Source organism: Ambystoma mexicanum, chromosome 11 (genome assembly GCF_040938575.1).
Source record: "Ambystoma mexicanum isolate Mex_15411 chromosome 11, UKY_AmexF1_1, whole genome shotgun sequence".
Taxonomy (NCBI): domain Eukaryota; kingdom Metazoa; phylum Chordata; class Amphibia; order Caudata; family Ambystomatidae; genus Ambystoma; species Ambystoma mexicanum.
In genome coordinates, this window is record NC_090934.1 from 394790680 (window position 1) to 394815912 (window position 25233).

General features: G+C 48.9%; 1 protein-coding gene across 42 annotated transcripts in view; it reads right to left on the reverse strand.

The window, feature by feature from the left end:
* The window catches only part of MADD (MAP kinase activating death domain), a 2081072-nt gene that overhangs the window by 260270 nt on the left and 1795569 nt on the right, over window positions 1–25233 (reverse strand). For 41 of the 42 annotated variants that reach the window (XM_069623145.1, XM_069623139.1, XM_069623144.1 and 38 more), the window contains one exon: window positions 4087–4156. The exons of the other annotated variant lie outside the window; for it this stretch is intronic. In XM_069623145.1, the coding sequence (XP_069479246.1) occupies window positions 4087–4156 (70 nt within the window). The remainder of the gene's footprint in view (window positions 1–4086; window positions 4157–25233) is intronic. 42 annotated transcript variants of the gene reach the window in all.

The following is a 25233-nucleotide window of genomic DNA, read 5'->3' on the forward strand; positions in this document are numbered from 1 at the left end:
GCTCTTCTCTACATCTATCCCTCTTCCCCCTTCCTTGCTAACCACCCCACTGCTGCTGTGACCAGTGGCCTGAATCTCATGAACCCCACAGACTCTCAGGCCCTTCGTCCCACCTCCCCACTGTGGCTCCACATACCACCCTTGAGAGCTGCATGTACTGGCACTTAGCCTGAGGTGCTTCTCCTGGATCCCCACCCCTAGCACTTCCCTCTTGGGCCCTCCTCCAGCACTTGTCTGCTCCAACTTTTCATTCCCACCCCTGCGCTTCTCATCAATGCACTTGCACGGCCGAATGCCACAAGCCCTAGTAGGACCACGACTGTATAAATATACATATTATTGTTGCTTTTTTGTTTCTTGACACTTATTATTTCCCCTGTTCCCTTCCCATTTAGCCATGTGGTGCTTTGAAACACAATCCTGTTGTATAAAGTGCATTACAAATTACCAATAAATAAATAAATAAAAACTATGTGTAATGTACTACAGAGTGCAACTTTGATGACACTGCTAAGTTACACAACAAGCCTATTGGCTGATCCCAGTCAGGTGCTCACAATGTGCCTGTACACATGCATGGGTGAAAGGCAGCTTAAAACCATCCCATGCGTTGAAACTACTGCTCACAACCATCATTAATGCCTAGGCTGCAGTAGCCCAGTACATGCATGAACATGACAGACACAGAATGGTGTCCCTGTTCTTAAACTCCACGAAAAGCTACAGAAACCTGCCTTCGACTTACAAGAGATGAAAAGGTGTATCATGGCAAAGGATTTACCTATCCAGTAGTACATTGCAGTATGAAAAAGGGGAATGATCGTGAAGCCTTTGACAGTGTTCATGACCACACTTTCTGCCTCTCAACCCATGCTTTCCTTCGTTCTTGCCAAGACAGGCACCCATTGGCTAACAGCAAGATATCGGCCTGTATTCGATCATGGCTGGATCAAAATCAAAGACTATAGCCATAAATACTTTTGCTAACACTAGCAAGCAGTATCACACAATCTCGATAAAAAACATCCACCTACTGAACACCGTACTCCACTGCTAAACACTGAGTCCATATAGATATTCCCTTATAAAGACACCCGGGTGCTGCAATAAGTGACAAGAATAGGTCTGTCAGTACTGAAAGATGCGCCAAAGCACAATATGCTCAATATGCATGCAGGGCCTTAGACATCCAATGAATGATTTTCTAAATGAAACACATTCAGAGTTATATGCTCTCCACACATCAAGGAGCCAAGAAATGAGTGTACAAAGTCTACTTATCAGACACCAGTAGTAGCTTTGTGACTCCTGCTTGTGGAGAAGAAAGGGAGGAAAAAAGCTATATGAAACACTGTAAGCAGAAAGGAAGGCAGTAGACCACAGAAGAAGCAGGAGAGCTCTTTCTACTGTCTTTACAACATCCTGACACCTATCCTGGGTGGTGTGGCCAAATCAACCCGAGAAGTCAGGGATGCATTTAGTTGGATTAATACCTCATGGAACTGTGGAACTCGGACATTGAAATCACACAGAAGCTAGACCTTAAGAAAAGGCTTCTGCTGTTAACCATTAAAGTAGAACAAAAAAGCTAAACCATGTCACAGATATATGCATTTCTCCGTCTTTAACATAACAGAATTGAAAAAATGCTGGTAAAATGCATTTTAGCTACAGAAATTGTATGCAAGTTTGGCTTGTACCATTTTCTTGAAATCAACTGGAGTCTATTTTTATCTAGGATGGTATACGTACCTTTGAGCACTAATGTTTTGTATAATACCTATGGTTGTAGGATGGTTTTATGATATTCTTGTATGGGATGTCTAGTTTTGTGCAATTGAGTATTTGTTCTTTGTCTCCTACACTTGCTCTCGTTTTCCTCTTTCTTCTTTTTCTTTATCTTTTTCTTTTTTCCCCTTCTTCCTTCTTATTCTATCTCTAATATGTATTTGATGTTTTGAAGTGGTTGCCACGATTTGATTCCTTTGCTTTGAATTGGTTACATGTGTGTGGATTTATTGGAATGCTACTGTTTTTGTTCTTGTTTGTTGTTACAGTGAAAATAAATGTTTTATTACCCTCGAAATCAACTGGAGTCCATGTGTATTGAAGGCTGTCAAGTCTGCTGCTGAAATAGGTCAATTCAAAATGAAAATTGACTGTCGCAAGCATTTGGGTCGATTTATAAAAGGCTTCTTGTACACTGCAAGAAAAAGATGCACATCTGTGCAGAATTAAGCCTAAGATAGGAACAATCGGCCTACCACGGTTTTAGTTCATAAAACAACCCAAACTGGTTTAACAGCTACTAAGTAGCAAGTAATGTATGGGTGTGCCTCACTGGGATATGGGAAGGCGAAGCCTCTGAATTTGGATGCGTGCATTCAAAGACTCTACGTTTGAGTGATACTTAAATATGCACACATTATCCTACAAAGACATTCCGGGAAGGTTCTGTTTACATTTAGTGTGAGAAATAAAGGGGAAGGCTTGTAATCTGGACCTTTATTGACAGGCATAGCACGGTCTCAGATTTGTACCTGTGCTTAGCAACATCTTGAAGGAGCTTTTATTTGTGCCTAAAACCCTGAAAGGATCGGGGCTTGTTGGCTGCATTCTTTACATAGCTCTCAACTCGCACACTTTGGGCAGGTGTCAACCGCATTGGAATAGTACAATCACCCGCCAAGCCCCTTATTTGCCAATGTAATTCAATGGGCTATCATCCGCCCAAAACCAAATCATCAGCTTTCACCCATCCTAGGGCCCTATAAGGCTGAGAGGTGTATTTGTTACACAGATGGTCTTGGGGAATATTTAATGATGATTAATGTTCCACAAATGGAGATTCTGAGCATAGCAACTGACACCTCAAAACGGTGACATTGAAAAGGAGCTTATGCACCATCAAAAAGGACAATGTTGGGATGGGGCTTGCCTCTCCAAACCTATCTTACTAGGACAGAGGGTCAAAAGGGGGTCTGACTGGCTAGTAATTTCAGGTTGGGTGTTGTGGAGGCAATAGCAAAGTCTGAAAAGGACATGGTCAATAAGTGGTGCACTGTCTGGAGGGAAGCAGCTAGAAAGGCAAGTCATACATCAAGGAGGTGGTACTTTCCCAGGGTGAGGGCTTACTGGGACAAGTTTCTGCTGATACTGTCCAGGTTGGAAGGGAGTGACAGCTCAGGGTGCCTTAAAGTGGTCATACTACACATATTGGAAGAGCAGTGAGTGCTGGAGCGACCCAAAAAACTGATCAGCATGGGTTTGGCCTTGGCTAGTAGAGACTTGGCATCCAAATGGGGATCAGACGAGATCAATGGGTCAATGCAGATCCCTGGAGGAGGTGGAATATCATAATAGAGGTCATCCACGGAAATTTCACAAGATCTGGGAGAAGTGGGACGGGTTACATCAGGATTGCAGAAGGTGGGATGGGTTGGTTCGGGGAAGGTCAGGTACTGGTGACTGTAAACCGATATTGAGCAGTATGTGCATTGTTTTGTGTTTCTGCCATTTTCTTTCTTTGGTTATCTTTTGTTTTTCAAATAAAAAGTTCTTAAAAAACAAATAAAAACGAAAAGGAGATCGTACTTACACAGGAGTGGACAAGGTCAAAACCATGCTTATTATACCTTCATTAATCCTCACTCTGTTGTAGACTGGATGTGTGGCTCTCTCCTCAAGCTGTGCTGGTTGTGCATCACCTGATGTGGTAGGTTTGAGCCTTTCTAGTTTGTATGCTGAGTGGGCGTCTTCTCTGGAATCTGTGAGGGGAGTCTGATCATCTCTCTAAAGGTAGAGAGCTAGCAATCTGTAACCTGCCGTTTGGGTCTCTCCCTCTCCCTTTCTCTCAAAGGTCTGTATACAAATCCTCTTCCTGACTCCATGGTCAGTGGGCTAGTTAGAAGTCTCACTAAGGATCACATGGTCCATCCATTGGTCTCAGTTCCCTGGTCCTATGACTTGGTACACACCTGCATTATTGCCCATATGGTGCTTTTGTAGCTCCTATGCCTCATTGGTCTGAGTATTAACTTACTGTCATGTGAGTAACCCCACCTCAGATGAAAAGTCTATAATTACCAAATTCCTCCAAGACAAAGACTCCCTTCACCGTATTGCACTTTTTTATGTGGTTCAGCTGAATGAAGACCTGCAGGAAAAAAAGAAAGAAAGAGCGTTGGAGAGCAGTGAATGTGATAAGGAAATAAAATAGTAAGATGAATAAAAGGAAGTGGGAAAGAAAGATCAGTGAGGCAAATAAGACAAGGGATTAAAAGAGGAAAGGATCAAGAAATTAAAGGAGGGAGTTGATGGGAAAAGTGATACAAATTAAAGAAGTGTGGACAAAGGATACGCGAAAAGTAAAGAGAAGAGGATGAATGGAAGAGTCGAATTGGGAGACAAAAAGAAAGAGGGAGTGCAGGAGAAATTCCACTGGCTGGTCACATTAAACACACATTTTATTGGACACCATCACAGCAATTTTAACAGGGACAAATCTATCAAAACTAGGCAATTTGTCACGGTTTTATTAACACACAAAGGAAAAGAAAAACGTAAAATAAAACATTATCTCGACTTGGCAGAAAAAGCGAGAAATTAAATTACAAAGTGACAGTGCTAAGAAGCCAAGACAGCAGAAGATGTTGTACCTTCCGCTCCTTGCAGGAGGAGTGAGCATGGGAGAGAAACGAGACCATTAGTGACTGTGACGTATGCAACATGGCCCCCTCAACCCTTGAACCCCAACACACCAACAGCAGCACCACACACAGGGGGCACAGAAACCCACCTCCCCTGTGGCACCACCCTCCTTAAACCCACCCACAATAGGGTCCTCCCTCTCCATGCACCCTCCTCCGGCACAGAGGGCACGACACAACACCGTCCTGCTGTTCCTGTGGGCTGGCATGGGAGAGGGAAGGCTCTCAACAACCCCCTAGATATTTGGGGGTTTCCAGCAACTTTTTGCAATCAGCGCACTGCTACCAGCTAACAAGAAGAGATACAACTGCCTGTGGGGCCTAGAACCTGTGTATCCAGATCATTGAGTGTGCAGAAACCAGCAATGACACATGGTAGCAACAAGGATGGTGGGCTTCCCAGATTGTAGAGAATATAAGGATGGAGAGGGCGCCAGAACTGGTCACTGCAAGGGAGCTAGAGCTTTGCCGTGTAATGGAGGAATTAGAGAAGAGACAGTGTCAAAGCAAGGAACTGCCAGAAATCCTCTGCTCCACAAGATACTAGAGGATGCAGAGGGACGAGAGGGTTTCAGAGCAGAACACTACAATAGAGTATGGAATCAACCATATATTGGAAGATACAGTGAAAAGAGGGGTTTGGAGCATCGCACTGCAAGTGATCCTAGATTTTATCATGTACTCTAGGAAACAGAGCGAGGAGAAGGTCGATGTCAATGAAGAGTGCTGCAAAAGAGTTTAGTGCCAACTCATACTGGAGGATGCATAGGTGGTAACAGGGGAGACACTGACAGAGCAGGATCCTGAAGGACAGGTGAGGTAAGAGTATTCCAGAAAAGGGTACAGCTACAGATGAAAGTTACTGACCTGTAAAGAAGGTCCTCCTCCAAACGGTGTCTTGTGTAGCATACCCCGTATCATGCAGAAAATCCAAGAACAATTTACAAAAATCATTTCAACCCATTAGAGGTCTTGAAGACAGTTATCTTATTTTGCTGCCTCTTTTATCTTAATGTCGAGAGGCTTCAAAGAGGGAGGTATCAAATAACACACCCTTAATCACCACATGCAGCTGGATTACATGTGATTTTATTGAATGATAAAACAAAGAATTTATTTTGAATGAAGAAAAAACATCTAAAAAAAAATAATTATTTTCCTCAATGTTTTTAGGGGGGTGCATCCCCCCACTCCGCAAACCCACCTTTAACCTTTTTTATTTTTAATACTTTTACCCACCCCTAAAACTACTATTCCCATTCCCAACCACATATATATAGTTTTCTAAAATTCAGTATTTTCTTAATAGATGTTTTGGGTTAGTTTAAAAATGCATTCTTTGTTTTCAATTCGATAACATCACTGCATACCATGCAGCATCCGTGGGTGATGGGCATTGTCCTGTGGCACTTGGTGCAGGCCTTAAAACTGGAGGGCTTTTTGCTCATTTTGCATACACATTTTTGAAAACCCCAAACAAACTAAAAAAATTTAATCAGAAATGTTAATCTGCATGACTGCTGTAAACTCCCAGCTCCGCATGTGTTTTAAAGACTGCCAACCTGTAAAGTGGGTGAAGGAACTGTAGGACTCGGGGCAGGCAGCACTATTTAAACCCTGGATTCCATCACTTCCGGTGGAAGCCACAAGGACAGCTTTGTAGCACCACAGATAGGCAGCCAATGGATGTGCGAGCCAAACTCAAAACTGTCTGCAGAGGAGTTATAGAATCCCTGTCTTGCTGTGATTAATCAGTACATATCTAATGTCAATATGTAAAGAAATAAAGTTACTCACCGTAGTGACTATCTTACTCATAGTCCATAGTCCCCTTTCCTCCATACTTTTGGGACATTCCGTCCTGTGGGAGGCGACCGGAGCACTGTTGTAAAAAAGCAACAAATTGAAAAATGTGTCCTTCTCTTTTTACGCTGGGTACCGCATGCAGCTGTAACCCTGCCCTCCTTAGCTCCGCCCCGTGCGTCGCCCTTCAGTCCTTGTCTATCGCCAGGTCTGAGACCATTTAAGCAATAATAGAGTATACTTATTAGAGGGGACGGCGGGCAGGCGTATGAGGAAAGGGGACTATGGACTAGGAGTAAGGTAGTTACTACAGTGAGTAACTTTGTTATACTCCTACGTCCCGTCCCCTTTCCTCCATACTTTTGGGAGATTACCAAGCACTCCTCACAGGAAAACGGGTGGATGGAACTCCTTTACTGAAAGAGGTTTTTAAGAACCGCCTGCCCGAACTGAGCATCGACACTGGAGCTCAGGTCCAAGCAGTAATGCTTACAAAAAGCTGATGGGGAAGCCCATATGGCTGCTCTGGCAATGGTTTCCCAGGGAACATATTTCTGGAAGGCAACGGCAGCGGCCTTGCCCCGCACCAGATGGGCATGAATTCCCTTTGGAGGGTGAAGGCCCTGAACAGTATACGCCTCTGAAATACAGGAAGCAATCCATCGGGAGATAGTCGCTTTCGAGGCCGGCTTTCCTTTCGGGTCTCCGAAGGTCACAAAAAGCTGGGAAGAGCTCCTAAATTTAGATGTTCTGTCCAAATAAAACTTTAGAGCTAGTCTGACATCCAAATTATGCAATACCCTCTCGCCATCTGAGGCCGGGTCTGGAAAGAAAACGGGTAAGGAAATAGACTGGTTCAGATGAAAATCGGATACTACCTTTGGAAGGAAAGAAGAATTAGTCTGGAGGACAACCTTATCCTTGTGAAAGGTGAGGAATGGATGTTCTACACACAAGGCCTGAAGCTCGCTTACACGCCTCGCCGAAGTCACCACAATCAGAAAAGACATTTTCCACGAAAGGAACTTCAAGTCCACCGATGCCCTGGGCTCAAAATGTTTATGGCATAAGGCAGTGAGGACCACATTCAATTCCCACTTTGGATGTGTGTTGCGCACTGGTGGATAAAGATGCAATAGAACTGCAAAGTGTCTTTAAATGACAGGGTTTGTTAATGAAAAAGAGCAAGAGTCTGTGGACAGGTAACCGACGATAGCGGACAAATAAGTCCTACAAGACAAGACATGTATGCCTGAAGCTGCCAGATGAGAAACGAATGACAGGACTGTGTCGATGGTAGCTTCTCTGGGGTCCAGCTGCTTAGCTAAACATCAGTGACAGAATCAGAGCCATTTGCTCCTATACTGAGACATTGTCGAAGGTTTTCTAACCACCTGGCTAATACGCATATTATCGGCGGACAAGTTGAAACATTCTAAAGATTTGAACTCAGGCACCAGGCCGCCAAGCTGAATGATTGTGGGGAGGGGTGCCACATCTGCTGATTGCTCTGGTGAAGCAGGTCGGGAATCAGCGGAAGCCTGATCGGCGAGCAGACTGACAGATGTTGAAACTCCGAAAACCATAATCTGGCTAACTACCAAGGAGCTATGAACAGGAGAGTGCAATTCGTTGTGTTTCGGAGCTTGCATAGCACCCAGTGAATCAGAGGAAGAGGCGGGAAGGTGTAGGCCCTCATGTTGTGCCACGGAATCTAGAGAGCATCCCCCAGGGAAGAAGCTCCGAGGTTCCTGGAAGCATAAAGAGGCAGTTTCCTGTTTGATGACGTCGCAAAGAGGTCCAATTCTGGAGTGCCCCATGTTAGGCAGAATCCTGTGCAGTTCCCTTAGGGAGCACTACAGAAGATTAAGACTACAGGTGAGAGCAATAAATCCCCTTTGGCATCAGCCCGTACCACAAAGATTTAGTTGGTAGTTGTGGCTGAGCAGTCAGACTTAAGAGGGAGATGAGCAGTATTCAGGGTTTACACAATAGGTCTATTGTACTATGGTACAAGGAAACACTGACCAAAGCTTTGTATTAAAAAGTAGTTATATATTTATTTTATACACTTCTAAGAAAACACATTTATCACAGTCATCAAGCAAGTTAAATTAAGTCAAGGAAAAATATGCACACTCCCAAATAAAATTTTAGACCAGTGAACCAGAGTGAAAACTGAGCAAAACAGCACAGTGTAAACTACACACAAGGGATCCTCTACCAATTTCTCACAAGGGATGGAAAGCACAAATTATATAGAAATAGCTTCTTACACCCCCTAGCAACACTTCCCATAAGTTTGTGAACCAGATTAAATCAGACAGTGCATTAGTATAGCATATACTTAAATGAAAACTGAGCAAAATGGCATTTCACAAGTTTTTGCAATGGGAAGAAAAGAGGGGTTATAAGAAAGGGTTGCACCACACAGTTCGAATGGAGAATCAATCTCGAGAAGGCAGATCTAACAAATGTAGCCAGAGTCAGTAGGCCTGTGCCAGAATCAGTGGTACAGGGCAAGGGCCCAGGAGCAAAATGTTCTTGTAGCTGCAGTCAAGTCTTTGGTTAACGATGGATGCAGAGGGCGAAAGACAATGTTAAGAGAGAGGGGCAGCCAACCCAACAGGTAGGTAAAGGATTTAAAACACCTTTAGTGCTACCGCGAAGAAAGGGCGGCCTGGCGGAACAATGTACCTTAAAATGAAGAGGTGGCTCCTGCGGTGGCGGTTGTTCCTGGTAGTTCCTGCAGTTCGGGTGATCTAGCAGAGGAAGAGAGGCTCTCGTCGTGGAGGAAGGTTCGAGTTACTGCACTATCCAGGGATGAAACCAGCCGCGGTGCTGCCTGACGAATAAAAGGTACGCTCCTTTAAATTGCGGTCCGGGTGCCTGGCTATCTGGCCTCCGAGTACAGGGTACTGGTGATTCGACCAAGGCAGGTCCGGGAAGGGGATTGGCAAACTGGTTGGCCCCACCAGCTCAAGGAAAGAAGGCTCTTGAAGATGAACATCTTCTCTCATCAATTGGAGAAAAGTGGTGAGACGCTGCAGCAGGGCTTCACCGTACGTTCAGTCATTGCAGATGTCTTTGGCTTCTCTCCTCTTCGGCTTCTTAGTTCCAGTGGCGACGTCTGGCCCTTCCAGTCCTCAGGACACTGCTTTTATGCAAAAAGATCCCCATTCATACACCTAGCTGTCACTCACACAGTGGAGTGGTCATCCTCCAGCCTATCAGGATAGAGTGCGACATGGGTTGCTGAGGCAACCATGTCCAGGGGTCCTACTCCCCCCCACACACAATGGACCCACCCCAGACTCAGTGGCACCTAAAGGAGGGCTTCTTGGTGGAAGCCCGCCAAACGGACGAACAAATGATCCCCGCCCTGGGTTAGGAGTTTAGAGAAAGGCACGAGAAAGAAGTTATATTAAAGTTCTGGCAAATAAAAACTACTGAAGTAAAGTTAATATAAAAATAAACTGGCGGTATGTTAGAGGCTGTCAGAAAAAGTGGTAGCCTCGAACAATGGGAAAATCCCATAGGAAAATATTTGCAGTCGAATATTTATGGTAGTAACCACTGCCACCAGCCAGAAACTTTAGAGAGAGGGACTGTACGGTACCCTCTCGAAAATGAACACAGGGGGAAAAACTATTAACCCCTTCCAGTACCTCCATAATAAAATGGGTTGTACTGGTTTTGTTCAGAGAGATTGACATCCCAGGGTATGGAGTCTATGTTTGGGGGCCGCTACGACACCCCTGTGTCACTGCAAAAAATAGCCTAGAACACACATAGCAGAAATGCCTAAGAGTGGGAAAAAGAGTCTCACTTTTACCAGGTAAAAAGAAACAAACCCTTCAAATCCAGCGAAGCTGCTGGGGGACTCTATAGGTTAGGGAAATTAGCCATAGAATGAGAATTCTCCCTAACACCCCAATGGTGAAAAAGGTTGGAGAGGATCTCTGTGTTTCGTTCCCACTCGTAGCTGACCACCGCTCGTCAGCTGAGTCTGCAGTCACATTCAGTTGACCCGGAATGTGCACCGCCAGCAGCCAAACACTGTGCTGAATGGCCCATTGCCAACTCTGAATGGCTAGATCTACAAAGGGAGGTGACTTGGTACCCCCTTGCTTGTTGATGTAAAACATGGATACTGCATTGTCTGTGCGGATGCGGACCACCTTGTACACAATCACTGGCTTGAAAGCTTTGCGCGCCAGGAAAATCGCCAGAAGCTCCAGATAATTGATGTCAAATCACCTGTCCTGTGGCGACCACAGGTCGAACACCTGAAGATGATCCAATGTTGCGCCCCACCCTATAAGGGAGGAGTCTGTCGTAATGATCGTTTGAGGGGAGGGCTCCTGAAAAGGAGCACCCACCGACAGATTGCTGGAAGGTGACCACCATAGGAGATCTGTTAACATGCAGGGTGGAACCGGAATCATTTTGGTGTCCAGGTGCACCGCCTGAAGCCAGGAGCTCCGAAGAGCCATCTGTGCGAGTCACATCTTGAGACGAGCAAGGGGAAGAGCAAGCACGCACAAAGCCATGAGGCCTAGAAGCCTCTGGAACCACCAGGTCGACATGCTCTCTGACTGAATGAAAGCCTGACACGTGGTCAACAGATCCGCCATTCTGTCCACAGTCAGGTACACTTTGCAGTGGATCGTGTTCCAATGGAAACCCAGTAATATCAGGTCCTGAGTGATCGCCATGGAGGATTTTCGCCAGTTCACCGACAGCCCAATGCAGAACAGGAGCTGGAGGAGAGACTGAAGGTTGTTCGAGGCTTTCACTGGACAAGGACTGCGCATAAGCCATTTGTCCAAATAGGGATACACATAAATACCCTGTAGCCGAAGAAAAGCCGCAATGACCGACATCTTCGTGAAGACACGCGGCGCTGAGCTGAGACCAAAAGGGAGCACTCAGAATTGGAATTGCTCCTCTCCCAGGGAGAACCACAGATATTTCCGATGCGGGCTCCAGATCAGGATACGCATATACGCGTCCTGAAGGTCCACAATGCTGAGCCGAGAAGACTTTATTTAGCAGGGCGTGATCATCTTGAATTTCTCTTGGGGAAGAGAAAGGTTGAACTGGGAAAGGTCTAGGATCGTGCGCAGGCCAGCCTGGTTGGGTTTGGCACCGTGAACAGACTAGAATAAAATCCCTCCCCTCGTTCCACTAGGGGAACGGGTTCCAACGCCTTGAGATCTAGAAGCTTCTGGACCTCGGCTCTGAGGGAGGGCGTCCCAGACTGCTGAAAGGGAGGACTGAAGGGTGGGGTAAGGGGGAGGGGCAAGTGGAAGCCCGCCCGACCGATGGACCACACCCACTGGTCTTCGGTAATGGTCTGCCACGCCTCCAGGTGAGACGAGATTCGCCCTCCGACCAGAAACTCGTGCAAGCATCAAAAAATATAATTTCGCAGATTTTTCGGCGGAGAGACTACCTGTCCTTGATGAGGAGGCTGAAGACCGAGAGAAAAAAAGACCCCGTTGCCGTCTCCGACAGGAGCTACCTGTCGGGGAATCAGCTCTGCGTGACCTGTGGTCTTGGAACACACTGAAGCCTGAGGAGGGCCGAGATGGACATCCAGATCTCTGAACTTTGACTAGGGGCTTCACTAGCAACGACAGACTTGGCAGTTTGCGTGCTCGCCTTAGTCTTTGTAAGCTCGTCATCCATTGAAAAATGAAAACTCTTTGCCGTCAAAAGGCGGGTCCAGAACTTTATCTTGGACCTCCTCCGAAAACTTTGTTGCATGAAGCCAAGCTTGACGAGAGGTGTCCACTCCCAACATGAGGCCTCGAGCGGAGGTGTTGACATGGTGTGCAGCAGCCTCCAGCATATCCTGCGCCAATACCATGCCGTCTGTCAAACCGCCCCCTTAAAGTCTTCCAGCCTGTCCTCAGGAATGAACTCCTGGAAGTCCACTAAATCCCTCCACAGTTTCATATTCACGGCCGGCCAAAATGAGCTCTGTGTTAGCCTGACGCAATTGCAGCGCCGAGTTGGCAAAAACTTTCTTGGCCAAGGAGTCAAGCAACTTGTCTTCATTGGCCAGAACCTGAGCCGAGGCAGTAGAGGTCGCAGAGGCCGGCTTGGATTGCAGAGTGGTGGCCGCAACCACCGTTGAGGAAGGGAGCGTACATGACGCGTCAATTCTCGTATTTATATGTAGCCCAGTGTGGGGTTTTTCCCCAGACTTTGCGGGCCTCGGCCAGAAGGTCCTTCTGAACAGGCTGGTGCACGCCTGTGGAGATAAGGTGAGCGCCCCCAAAAGCACCCCTTCCTGCTGAGCGGGTGATTCAGGTACTGGTATGTCAAGGAGTGACATGTCCAGAACCCAGTCATGGAATGCTCTTACAGAGCGGGGCTGGTCTTCGCTATCCTGGTCTGCCTGAGGGTCATCCATAACGTCAGGATCTGCCGATTGCAATGCGACCGGCGTCAAATCGACGTCTCGCTCTGCTGGAGTCTTGTCAACTGGAGACAATGGAGGCAGAGGTGGGAGAGGTGGACCGGGAGGTAGAGGTGGTACCGCTGCCGGAGCGACAGGTACTGTGACTGGAACTGTCGGGGCAGGATGCAGCGCCAGAGGGCAGATCTCCCTAAAAAGGCCTTTAAAGTACTCCCTCATGGGATCAGTGTTCATAAGACTTTGAAACTTCCCAAAAAAGGCATCCTCTGCTGAAACTTTATGTACTGGAATGGGCAGAGACCGCTCATGAGGGGCACACCCCACAAACGTAGTGAGGAAGGCTGCCAAGAGGGCCTGCCACCCACGGGGCAGAAGTAGGAGGAAATTAGACCGGATGAGGTAGTGGCTCCCGATCGCACCAGTCATAGGAAGGGCGGAACGGATTCACACCGTCCCGTGGACAAGGTTGTCCACCAAAAAGAAGGCTCCCAGTACCTGCCGTCGATAGCGTGGGTGTGAAGGAAGAATCATAAATTGCTGCCGTACACCACGAGGGAAGGCCCACCATTTTGTGAGCATCTGAGGAGAACTGCGTCACATGTGTGGATGAGGCAGGAAACTCCACAGACTGGTCAGGGGACTTGATCGAAACTTAAGCCTTGACTCAAGGATCCTCGGCAAGGCCGGTACTATGGGGCCTGGGATGTTTACTGAAAATCCTATCGTGACCCTTTCAATTAGCCTCCAAGGGAAGAACCTCGGCCAAGCCGGTAACAGAGGAGAAATGGTCAGCAACCTCTCCCTGTGCACCCTCGACAGAATCAGTAACTCCACGAGCACGGGAAAGTTGAGAAATTCACCTCACAGACAAGACCTTAACAGGTCTCTCAGTTCAGTAGGTACACACCTTCGCCTCGATAAGAGGAACCTCGGAACAGAGTCTGGTCTTTATAGCTCCCCCGAGAGGGGCCACGAACCGTGGTTCGGTACAGAAAGCCTCAACGGAGGCCTCAGGGTGCACCCCGATGTCTGTATGGGAAGCTCCAGACAAGGAGACCTCGGAGCCAACTCCGGTACTGAACGACTCAGCATGACTGGGTTGGCAATTAGCACCTGATTGGTGAACCTCGGATCGTGATCCGGTGTCGCCAGGCCCCTCGCGGGAACCCTCAGGGAAAACCAATCTACGCCTATTAGGCATGCGAGGCACATCAGGAGAAACCCTGGTAGCAGAGCCTTTGAAGCCCCTCCCAGACCTGGAGGACCCCAGGAAGGAGTCCTCCGGCCAGGGTGCCCTGAAAAGAAAGGAACTTACTGGGCGTCTCTTCTTTCTGTCAATGAAGAGTTGAAAATGCGGTGGAGGAACTCTCTGGAAGATCTCCTCCCACCAACGAAGATGACGCTGAAGTGCGCGGACCGAAAGGGAGTCGCAGTAGAAACACGAGTCTCAACAGTGATCCAGTCCCAGACACTCCAAGCAAAGAGAATGGGGATCTGCCCTAGCGAAGCGACATTCGCAAGAGGAACAAGTGACAAATCCCAAACGATCCAGCAAAGACGGAGGACTATGCGACAGCAGAGCAGGAGAGAAGGACAACGGAAAAAGAAAAATCTTCCCGGTGATGCAAGTGCCTCTAGCAGCGCAGAGAAAAGGTCTGAGGAGCGATGCGCAGGGCGGGGCTAAGGAGGGCGTGGTTATGACCGCGCCTTGTACCCCGTGTAAAAAGAGAAGGACAAATTGTTCAATTTGATGCTTTTTTACAAAAGTACTCTGGTCCCGTCCCACAGAACGGAATGTCCCAAAAGTATGGAGGAAAGGGGACGGAACGTAGGAGTACAATTCTATAGTGTGTCATCTAGCCCGGACCCAAATACATTTCTCAACCTCTCCATACCACCCAATCACTACCCACTTTCCCTAATTTGGTGTCAACCAGTCCCCAAACACCATACTTTTCTACATGCACTACCTAGTTACTTTCAAGATGCTACCGCTACAATAAAATAGATCTGCAAAGTGTTACTCTGCTTCTGGGGGCAAGGTTCATACTATATCAAATAACTACACTTTTATATAGTAAAAATGCAAGGACTAGGCACTGAAGATTTGTTGTTTATGCCAAGTTTTAATTGCAATATTTGTGAAGACAGACTATTGTTTTCACTAGCACGGTCTGAGGAAGGTGTGTGGGGTACGTGGAAGCCTACTATGTGCTTGCTTATCTTGATGCTTCCCAGGGAGATGTGGACCCACTCACCTGACAATCTACGGTTAGCCTCTACTGCTAGGAGCCAGGGGCCGAGAGTGTCTGGCACTGGAAGAAGCATTTTCTGGTGACTGCAGACAGTACACATCCCTGGTTCTTTGACACTTTGCCACATTGTTTTCGCTGAATATATTTTTGCTGAATTTTGCATTTCTTGTGCGGCAAAATGTGGGGGGTGACCCCCGGGATTCCCCCATTACTAGTCCAAACTCCCATCCCCATATATACCCTAACCACACTTTCCATTTTGCCACTGAAAATAAGAGCAACAAATACAAAAAATGCTGAAAATGCATTAGGAGAAAATGGGCTAGACGACCTTGCTAGCAGCATTCTGCTCGTTAGTATTCCTAGTTTACAAACAGAGAATTACTGGATGCATTCTTCTCTTTACTATTCCGAGTTTATAGAAGCTGCTTCACTGGTGGCATTCTGCTAATTATTTGTTGTTTACGGACACAGCCTTATGTCATGGCCACAGGCCCCAGAACACAAAAAACACACCATCTAGTGATGGGGGCAATGGGTCACTTGACTCACTTATGTCCCTTTGTGACCTATGAACACTGGGGCCCTGGCTGGACTCAGTCCTGGCGCCTTTGACGCCAGGCTCATATAGAGATGTGAGCAGGAACACTTTATTTCAGTGCAGGAGTGCTTTTATTTTACAAAACTTTCCAGTAGCTGAAAGCCTTTATTCTAGAGAACATCCTCATGTGCTGACTCATCAGGTGTGGCTCCCTAGGCCTGGTCTTCATGTGCTGACTCATCCGGTGTGGCAGGCAGTGTTACACTTACCTGGCTCCCACAGGGACGTCGGTCGGACCCGGACAGCTGTGGTCTTCACCCACTTGATGCGTAGTGCAGCAGCGATGACTGACTGGATCTACCCTCCTAATCTTGTCTGCTTAACTCGTAGAAATATTCTCCTGCAAGTGGAGAGATGGATTTAGCCACTTGTGGATTCAAGTGATGGCACCCCCACAGTCCTCCCCAACTAATCACCTCCGAAATGCCCTCACAGCAATCTCACCTTATATTCTTGAAAGATGAGCTCTCCATCCTGCGTGGATTTGCAGGGGCGCGTCGATTCCAGTTACTTCACTGGTTTGAAGGCTCGGGAGAGTTCCGGAGAGTATTGACTCTGAGGTTCCTGGTGAGGACCAGTAAGTTAAGTTCATAGAGTTCAATATGTCCGATGTTCACTCTTGTTCCCCCCTTCCTTTCTTGTCTTGCAGCTGGCTCGTGAAAAGATGCTCTTGTGGCAGCTAGTGGCGCTCAGGTAAGAGTCTGTATTACCCGGCGCTGTCCGGTAAATGTTGCACGTGGAAAACGTGTTGTTTAGTCTCTCTTTACAGATGCGGCACGTGAAAATATGGAGAGTCACAAAAGGATGCCGGGTAAGTCTATGGTGGTAAGAATTATATTTGTTGGTTCCCTCGGCTCACCTTGTGGTTTTCTTTTGTCTCCTAGGTGCTGAAGTTCGGCGAAGAAATGATGGAGGCAGCGCCGACCCGAAGGATGCTGTGAAGACTGGTGAGTATGGCGCCGCGCTGCAGCTGGAGGTGCGGCGCGTGCAGAAATGATGTTCTTTACAGGTCCAGAGACGAGATGGATCCAGAATCAGGTGTGGAATAGAAATAAGTTAGTTTTCTAACCTTGTCCCTTTCTTTCCTCTTTGTTTTAGGAGCTCCGGATTCGAGGCGGGCGTGGCAGAAGACTGGATGCAGGCTGCAGGCACGGTGAGCGTTATGCTGCTGGATGCAGAATAACGCGAAGCGTGTGTTGCTGGTCGGGCGTGGTTTAAATAGCCTCAAAAGTAGTCCCAGGTAAGAAGTCCCTAGAACCACACCCGAGTAAAAAATAGTCCCTGTAGAAAAATAGTCCCTTTCAGGCTTCATGTTGGATTGGAGTCATTTGCAGCATGGTCTGCCTGAGGTAAGTAATAACTATGAACCTGGCGCCTAGGGTGCCAGGACTGAACCCATCTGGGTTCATCCCTAGCCGGGGCTGCTGAGGTTTTACTAAATGTCTAGATGCCTGCTCCCGGGGCTGATGGGCTTGGTCCGGATGCCTGGGGTAGGCATCATGACAGGCAGGCTGAACCTGGTGGGGGTGGCTTCAGAAGCTCAGCTATATAAGCTGCTCCATCTTTAAGGCCGGTGCTTCGCGTTACTGTGCACTCGCGTGCAACGTGACGCTCACCGCCGCTTGGACCAGTTTACTTACCTTTGAAACCAGGCGTTCTCCTGCATACTCACCTCCAGGAAACCGGTGCTTCATCGCTTCATCTGCAGACGCATGTCCTGACATCCAGTGATCTTGATTCCGATGCCGCTGCAACACACTCCGCATCCACGAACTCGGACTCTGAAGAAGAAGAAAGACAAGGTTAGAACATCCGTCCTAGGGCCGCGTCGCATTTGAACCCCGCGCGCCCCCTAGTTAACAACTCATTCCTTCCAGCTGTCGCCTCGAGCTGCGCAGCTTCTGCCGGGCCGGCAACATCACCTGCAATGGAAGAAAGCAAAAGAGCAAACATCAAAAGTGGAACGGACAGCAATACAAGACAACAAACTTTACAATACAACAAAAACAGACGAGGAAAGGCAAACAGGAACACTTACTTGAAGTATAGTGGTTTAGACGCAGTAGTACTGGACTACCACGTGCAAGGGACCAGTGAAGTAACTCGGTCCAGATCATACAAGCGCCCCTGCCAGAAGCAACACGACGGAGTGCTCGCCAAAACTAATCAACAGGTGTGCTTTCCAGGGACAACGCATCCCACGGGTACCACAGTTTGGAAGAAGGGGTCTGAAAGGGGATCAGGCGCACAAGCCGGCATACTCACGTCCCCTATTCTCCAAGCAGGAGCAGTCCCGAGCAGCATCACCTATTACCAGCAGTCACCACATAAGCGCAGAGGGCGAAGTCGGACCCGAGCGACCTCACCCCCGGGAGGGCTGCAACCGTGCCCCAACGGCTCCGCAGAGACCAGGTGAGTGTAACAGAACGCGAAGCCTCGTCGAATCTCTGCCTGGGCGTTATGGAAACTTCTGAAATGGACCAGTTGGCCCGATTACTGGGAGCGTTACGGGCTGAAGTTCATGCCTCAAGACAGGAAACAATGCCTTAAGGAGGGATCTAATTGAGAACCGAGAGCGGACAGATGAACTAGCAAGGCAAATGCTCCAGGCACAGACAGGGCAGGTCCCACTGCCGGGGAATGCCCCTCCTGCCGCGCCTCCACAGCCCACGCCAGTACAGCTGGTTCTTCCAGGGGGCGCCCCGGGCACCACCAGAACGCTTTACAGGCGATCCGAATAAGTACGCCATCGTTATGATCAATGTTGCCTACATTTCTTTTGCAGACCTGGGTCATTCCCCAACGATCAAGCGAGAGTGGCATTTGTACTCTCATATTTGGGAGGTAGTGCAGCGGACTGGTCAATACCCTTGGTAAACCAGGATTATCCTTTGCTTCAAAACTTCAGAGGTTTCCAGCGTGAAATGGAGAAACTATTTGCACAGCATACTCAAGGGCAGGCTCTGGACAATGAACTGTTATCACTACGGCAGGGTAATCAAGACCTACTAACATATATCGCTTCCTTCAATCGTTTGATAGCTCAAACTAACTGGCCAGAGGAGAAAAGAACTAAGGTCTTTTACCGAGGCTTGCGAGGGGAACTTAAGGACGTATTAGCCCAAGTAGTAAATCCCCCGGAAAGATGTGCTGAATACATCGACCTGACAGTGCAGCTCGATCACAGATTGCAGGATCGGAAGATGGATCGGGCCAAGGCCGAGGGGCGGCCGGTCCATGTGCGACCCCGTGAGAATCAAACCAAATCACACGATCAGTCCGAGCCAATACAAATCGGAGGCTTGCGGAGCCCATTCACCAAGGCAGAAAGGGAGAAAAGGAGACAGCAGCAGCTTTGTTTGTACTGTGGTAAGGCAGGTCACTATCTCCGAGACTGCCCGGTGAAACCACCCAGGAAAGCAGTTGGAGCAACTGACAAGGGTGAAGAAGAACAGGACTTGGGAACCTCAAACGCCCGGCAAGCGTAGGGGTCCACTTGTCGAGCCGTGAAATGGAACCTATACAGACTTCACATCTAGTCATCCTTGTGCTCCTAGTAAACCACAAGCAACCGTCGAAAATACATGCCTTGGAGGCATACATTGACAGTGGGGCTGTGGGGAATTACAAAGACCAAGATCTGGCTACCCGGATATGCCTTCCTCTCCGACAGAATCAGGTTTCGGAAAACATCACAACAGTTGATGGATCTCAGCTATCATCCGGCCCAATGACACATTACACCGAGAAGGTCACGTTCCTGTGTCAGGACGGTCACCAAGAGGACATCACCTTCGATCTCATTGGCGCTCCTCAGTTCCAGATGATATTGGGAATGCCCTGGGTTGAGACCCACAATCCCAGGATTGACCAGCGTAAACGAGTTCTGACCTTTCCCCAAGACTGTGCCGACACCTGTTATAGCAAGGGATTCTCATTAACAGTCTTACCAACCCAGGTTCGTCGAAGAAAGAAACCATACTGGGCCTCACCAGTTCACTACCACCTGAATACCTGGATTACCAAGACATCTTTCAAAAAGAGCAAGCGAACACCATACCTCCGCACAGACCGTATGACTGCATAATTGATCTGGTACATGGAGCTCAAGTTCCTTGTAGCCGGATTTACGCCGTAACAGAACAGGAAAACCAGCATCTAAAAACCTACCTCGATCAGTATCTGGCAAATGGCTTCATTTGTCCATCCAAGTCCCCTGCATCCTCACGCCTCTTTTTTGTGCCTAAAAAGGAGGGAGACCTGAGAACTTGCATTGACTACAGAGCACTTAACCAGATCACGGAAAAAAATGGTACCAATTACCGCTTATCCCCAAGCTCTTGGATCAAGTCAAAAACGCTCAGATATATACAAAACTAGACTTACGAGTGGCCTACCATCGAGTAAGAGTTAAAAGAGAGATGAGTGGAAGACGGACTTTCGCACCAAATATGGCCTTTATGAATATCAGACTATGCCCTTTGGACTATGTAATGCCCCGGCAGCGTTCCAATTTTTCATGAATGACGTGCTCCAGAACTGTTGGACGTCTGCGCTCTTGTCTATATTGATGACATTCTTATCTATTCGACCACCAAGGAGGACCACGTCAACCATGTCCGGCCAGTTTTGGAGAAACTGTGGCAACACCGGCTATATGCCAAATTGGAAAAATGCTTCTTTCATGTGACAGAGGTAGAATTCCTCAGCTTTATTCTCACACCACGGGGGGTATGCATGGACACGCGCAAGGTAGACGCTATCCTTAACTGGCCCTCACCGACATCCATAAAGGGAGTACAGAGTGTACTCGGGTTCACCAACTTTTATCGCCGGTTCATTCCCGCGTTCTCCCAGATCGTCCACCCAATCACCTGTTTACTACGGAAAAATAAACAATTTAATTGGTCCACAGAGGCAGAGAACGCCTTCCCGGAGCTAAAACAAGCATTTACCACAGCACCAATTCTACACCATCCTCGACCAGAACTACCATACGTGGTCAAAACTGATGCTTCCAAGATAGCAATGGGAGCAGTCCAGTCACAATGAGACCCCGAAACAGGTCAGTTGCACCCCGTGGCATTCTGGTCTCACAATTTTTCAGCCACTGAATTGAATTATGCAATCACTGATAAAGAACTGCAAGCAAATAAGGCAGCGTTCAAAGCCCTTAGACATTATCTTCTTGGAGCTAGACACACAGTCACCGTCGTCAAGGATCATCGCAATCTACAATATCTGAAGACCGCTAAAGCGCAATCATCACGCCAACTCCGCTCGGCTCTCTTCTTTGCGGAAGACTACTTCCTCATCACCGATAGACCCGGAGTACGCAATGGAAAAGTGGACACCCTGTATCGCATGAGTAAGGGAGAAGAGGCATTCACTAGACCAGACCCTGTGGCCATCATCTCTGAAGAACGAATCCAAGGCATGATTGCTGCAACCACCACTCTAGACAACTTAAAATCTGACCTGCAACACTTGATGAGTCCACCATTCCAACAGGAATGGTTAGGGAAGGGAAACTGGTATACGATTGTGGACAACCTACCATACTACCAAGGACGATTGCACATCCCGGGTAAGAAATTACAGAATCAAATCATCGCAAACTATCACTATTCATTAGTAGAAGGGCATCCGGAATAGCCAAAACCCAAGCTAAAATAAAGAAAGATTACTGGTGGCCAACTTGGTGAAAGGACATTGGGCCTCATTACAAGTACTCCGGTCCGGAATTAACACAGCCGGTAAAACCATACCGGCACCGTTTCCATGTCCGCGCAATCATGACCCGCGGCCCCGGTAATAGCACCACCCTAAACCGCCACCGCGGAAATAGGGTTCCCGTTAAGTCCGTCTGCACGGAAACCCCTCCGTTACCGTCAACACGAAACACCGTGAGCATCACAACTAGCGCGGACACGGAAATACCGGCAAAAAAATGGCGTAAATACCGTGATCACGGTGGCGGAACCGCCGCCACCGCGAACATGGCGTTATACACTGCCTGCTGAACTGAATCAGGGCACAGGTGCACCAAATCAGCCCAGCTGGACCTAGCAGGCCACTGGGAGCCTACAAAAGGGCCACACCCAGCCCAACACAACACAGAACCATGCAGGCAGCAGGTCTAGTAGCACTGGGACTGGGCCTACTCAACCAACAGGCAGCACTGCACATGGTGGCAGTAATGGCGCAGAGGAGGAGGCGTAGGCGGAGGAGGCGCAGGCGGCAACCAGCCAACCCTGCAGCTATGGCAAACCCCATTGCCCAGCCAGCCCGACCCCGCCGCCAGCCACCAATACCACGCATCAGGGCCTCACCCTGGAACCTCACCCCAGGACAGATCCACACCCTATGCCGGCTGGACCGCGCAACAATCCTGCACATCACCGCCATGATTGTGGACAACATCAGCAGCCTAATTGACACCCCCACCGCCATCCCCCCCTCTTGAAGGTTGTCTCAGTTCTGCATTTCCTTGGCACTGGCACCTATCAACACACGGTTGGTGAGCTGCACGGCATATCACAACCGTGTTTCTCAAAAATCCTGGTACAGGTACTGGATGCCCTGTTGCGCCATGTGTCGGAACACATAGCCCTACCCCGCACCCTCCCCGAGGTCATTGCCACCAAGTTGGCCTTCCATGCCATAGCAGGCATGCCAAATTGCATAGGCGCAGTTGACTGCACCCACGTCGAGCTGACAGTACCACATGCAATTGAGGCGGTGTTCCGCAATAGGAAACAGTATCACTCTTTGAATGTCCAGATGGTTTGTGATGCCATGCAACTGATTACACACTGCTGCGCACGTTTCCCAGGCTCATCACATGACTCAATGGTACTGCGGAATTCCACGTTGCCACGGTACATGGAACGCTATGCCGGACAAAGCACATGGCTATTGGGTGAGTACAGCTGACGATGCTACAACCCTGTCGGAGTGGTGTGTGTGTGTCCAGGCCAATGAGCATTGTGAGTGTGCCGCTGTGACCGCACATGCATCACCCCCCTTCCATCTACCAAATACACAGCGGATGCCAAACATCATGAAGGAAGACATGACAGGGCACCACAATGTGCCCGTGCACACGCTGCCACAGCCAATCCCGTCACTGTCCCATGAACCCTGTGCCACTGCAGACACCCACCCTCAATTGAAACACTGCCCCAAAAAGCATGAGAGGCGTGTAAATGAGACGACGTGTATTTACTACTTCCGTACAGTGGAGTCACTCTGCCATGTGTGGACAGCACTGCACCGTGACATGCACACAATCAAATGTCACCCGGAGGGCACAGTAAACATGCAAGTTAATGTGTAGGCCCATATGCAGTCAGCGACATACCTCGTGATGCCCAAGACATACCTCCATACACTGCATGGTACATATGCATGAATGAATGATGATAAACGAATGCACAGCAGCAGATGAGGACATGATGCCACAAACACTGACATGTTCCCCCATCTACATCCCATGTAGGTGATGCGGGATATGCACTCACGCCATGGATGATGACACCTATACGGAGACCAAGGAACAGGCATGAAGAGGCATACAATAGGGCACATATCCGCACACGTGGAATGATTGAGAGGACATTTGGACTGCTGAAGGCCCGTTTCCGCTGTCTGAGCAGATCTGGCGGATCACTTCTGTACAGCCCAGTGAAGACGGGCAAAATCACGCTCGTATGTGCCATGCTGCACAATATATGCCTGCACAGGAACATCCCAATGCCACTAGACGCAGATGAGGAAGATGGGGATGGGGATGGGGATGGGGATGGAGATGGGGATGGGGATGGGATGGCACCGCCTCCCCCTGGGGGTCCACATGATGGCCAGAGAGCACGGGATGCCCTGATTCGCATTTACTTTTGAGTCACAGCACATTCACAGAAATGCACAAACATGGTGACGACAATGAATTAATAGTTGCACTGCAAAATAAATGATCAATGTCCACACATGTATGTCTTGATTTGAAATGGTGATGTATTGATGTGATAACAACAGGGAAGAAGGTGCATTGGTCAGGGAAGCTGTACACCCGGGGCCACCCACCACCCAAACGTGCCCACCCCCACCCAGAGCCCATTGTCCAAACCCCCAAAACTACCTACCCCACCACCCAAACGTGCCCACCCCTCTCACACCCTTGTAGTCCACGTGTCCTGCACTGCCCCACACACATGCCATCACTTCCGTGTGCGCTTCTGTGCCTGTGCAACCTTGCCCGAAGGACCCGTTAGCCTACTCGAGCGCCTCCTTGGACTGGCAGTAGTGGAGCTGGATGGGGTGGTAGTGTTTGATGGGCCAGAATCTGGGATTGAGGGCATCCGTGCCAGATTTGCCTGTTGGCCAACCAACATGGCCTCTACAAGCCTGGAGGTGTGGTCGTTGCCCTCCCGCACATGGCGTGCAAGAGTCACTTTGGTGCTCGCAAAGCGTCCAATGGACCTCGACAGGCGACGCACTGAGGCGCTGTAGCTCTCCCTCTGCAGCCTGGATTCCTCTAGCTGCCTCTCCACCAGCTGGGTGAGGGTAGCCTGCTGGTCCTCCATCCGCTGCATGCGGGCATTCAGTTCGGCCATGGATGGGGTGGGCGACCTCATGGGACTCCCCAGTGAAGTGGGGCTGAACCCCAGCTCATGGAAGGAGCCCAGGTCTTCCAATGTGGGCATCTCCCCCTGTGGCCCCGTTTCCGAGTGCTCTTGCGGGGCACTGTTATCACTGCAGGCCGCCCCCTCTGCAGTGCTGCTGCCTTCGGTGTTCTGTTGGGTGTCCATGATAGGTTCCCGTGGCACCTGTCTAGACTCAGCCAGTGTGGAGACGGTGGGGATGTCGGTGGTGGTGGTGTGCCGCACATCTGTAGTGGCTGGTAATGTGGCCAGAGGTGCAGAACTGCCGGCAGCATCCTCCTGTGTGGTGGCGGTGGCTAGTGTACTTGCCGATGCAGATTGGCTGGCCTGTTGTGCAGTATCACTGTCACTTGAAACGGCTGTGGGGACACAAAGGGCATGCAATTAGTGTTGTTGTGGTGGCAGATGGGTGCATCACATGCGTCATTAAGATTGTACATTGAATAGTGTTTGTCACATGCATCTGATTGCTGGTGTCTGCATTCAGTGATATTGGTTGCCATACGGATCATGATGGGTCCTTTGGCCCACACATGCACTGCCTGGGGGTGGGGGGGGGTTGTTAATGGGTCCTTTGGCCCACACATGCACTGCCTGGGGGGGGGGGTTGTTAATGGGTCCTTTGGCCCACACATGCACTGCCTGGGGGGGGGGGGTCGTTAATGGGTCCTTTGGCCCAGTACTCACAACTGCATATTTACATGTGGCATTCATGTTTGGGCACTTACTGGCATCTGCAGGTGGGCTCACTCCTGCCTCAGCCTGCCCGATC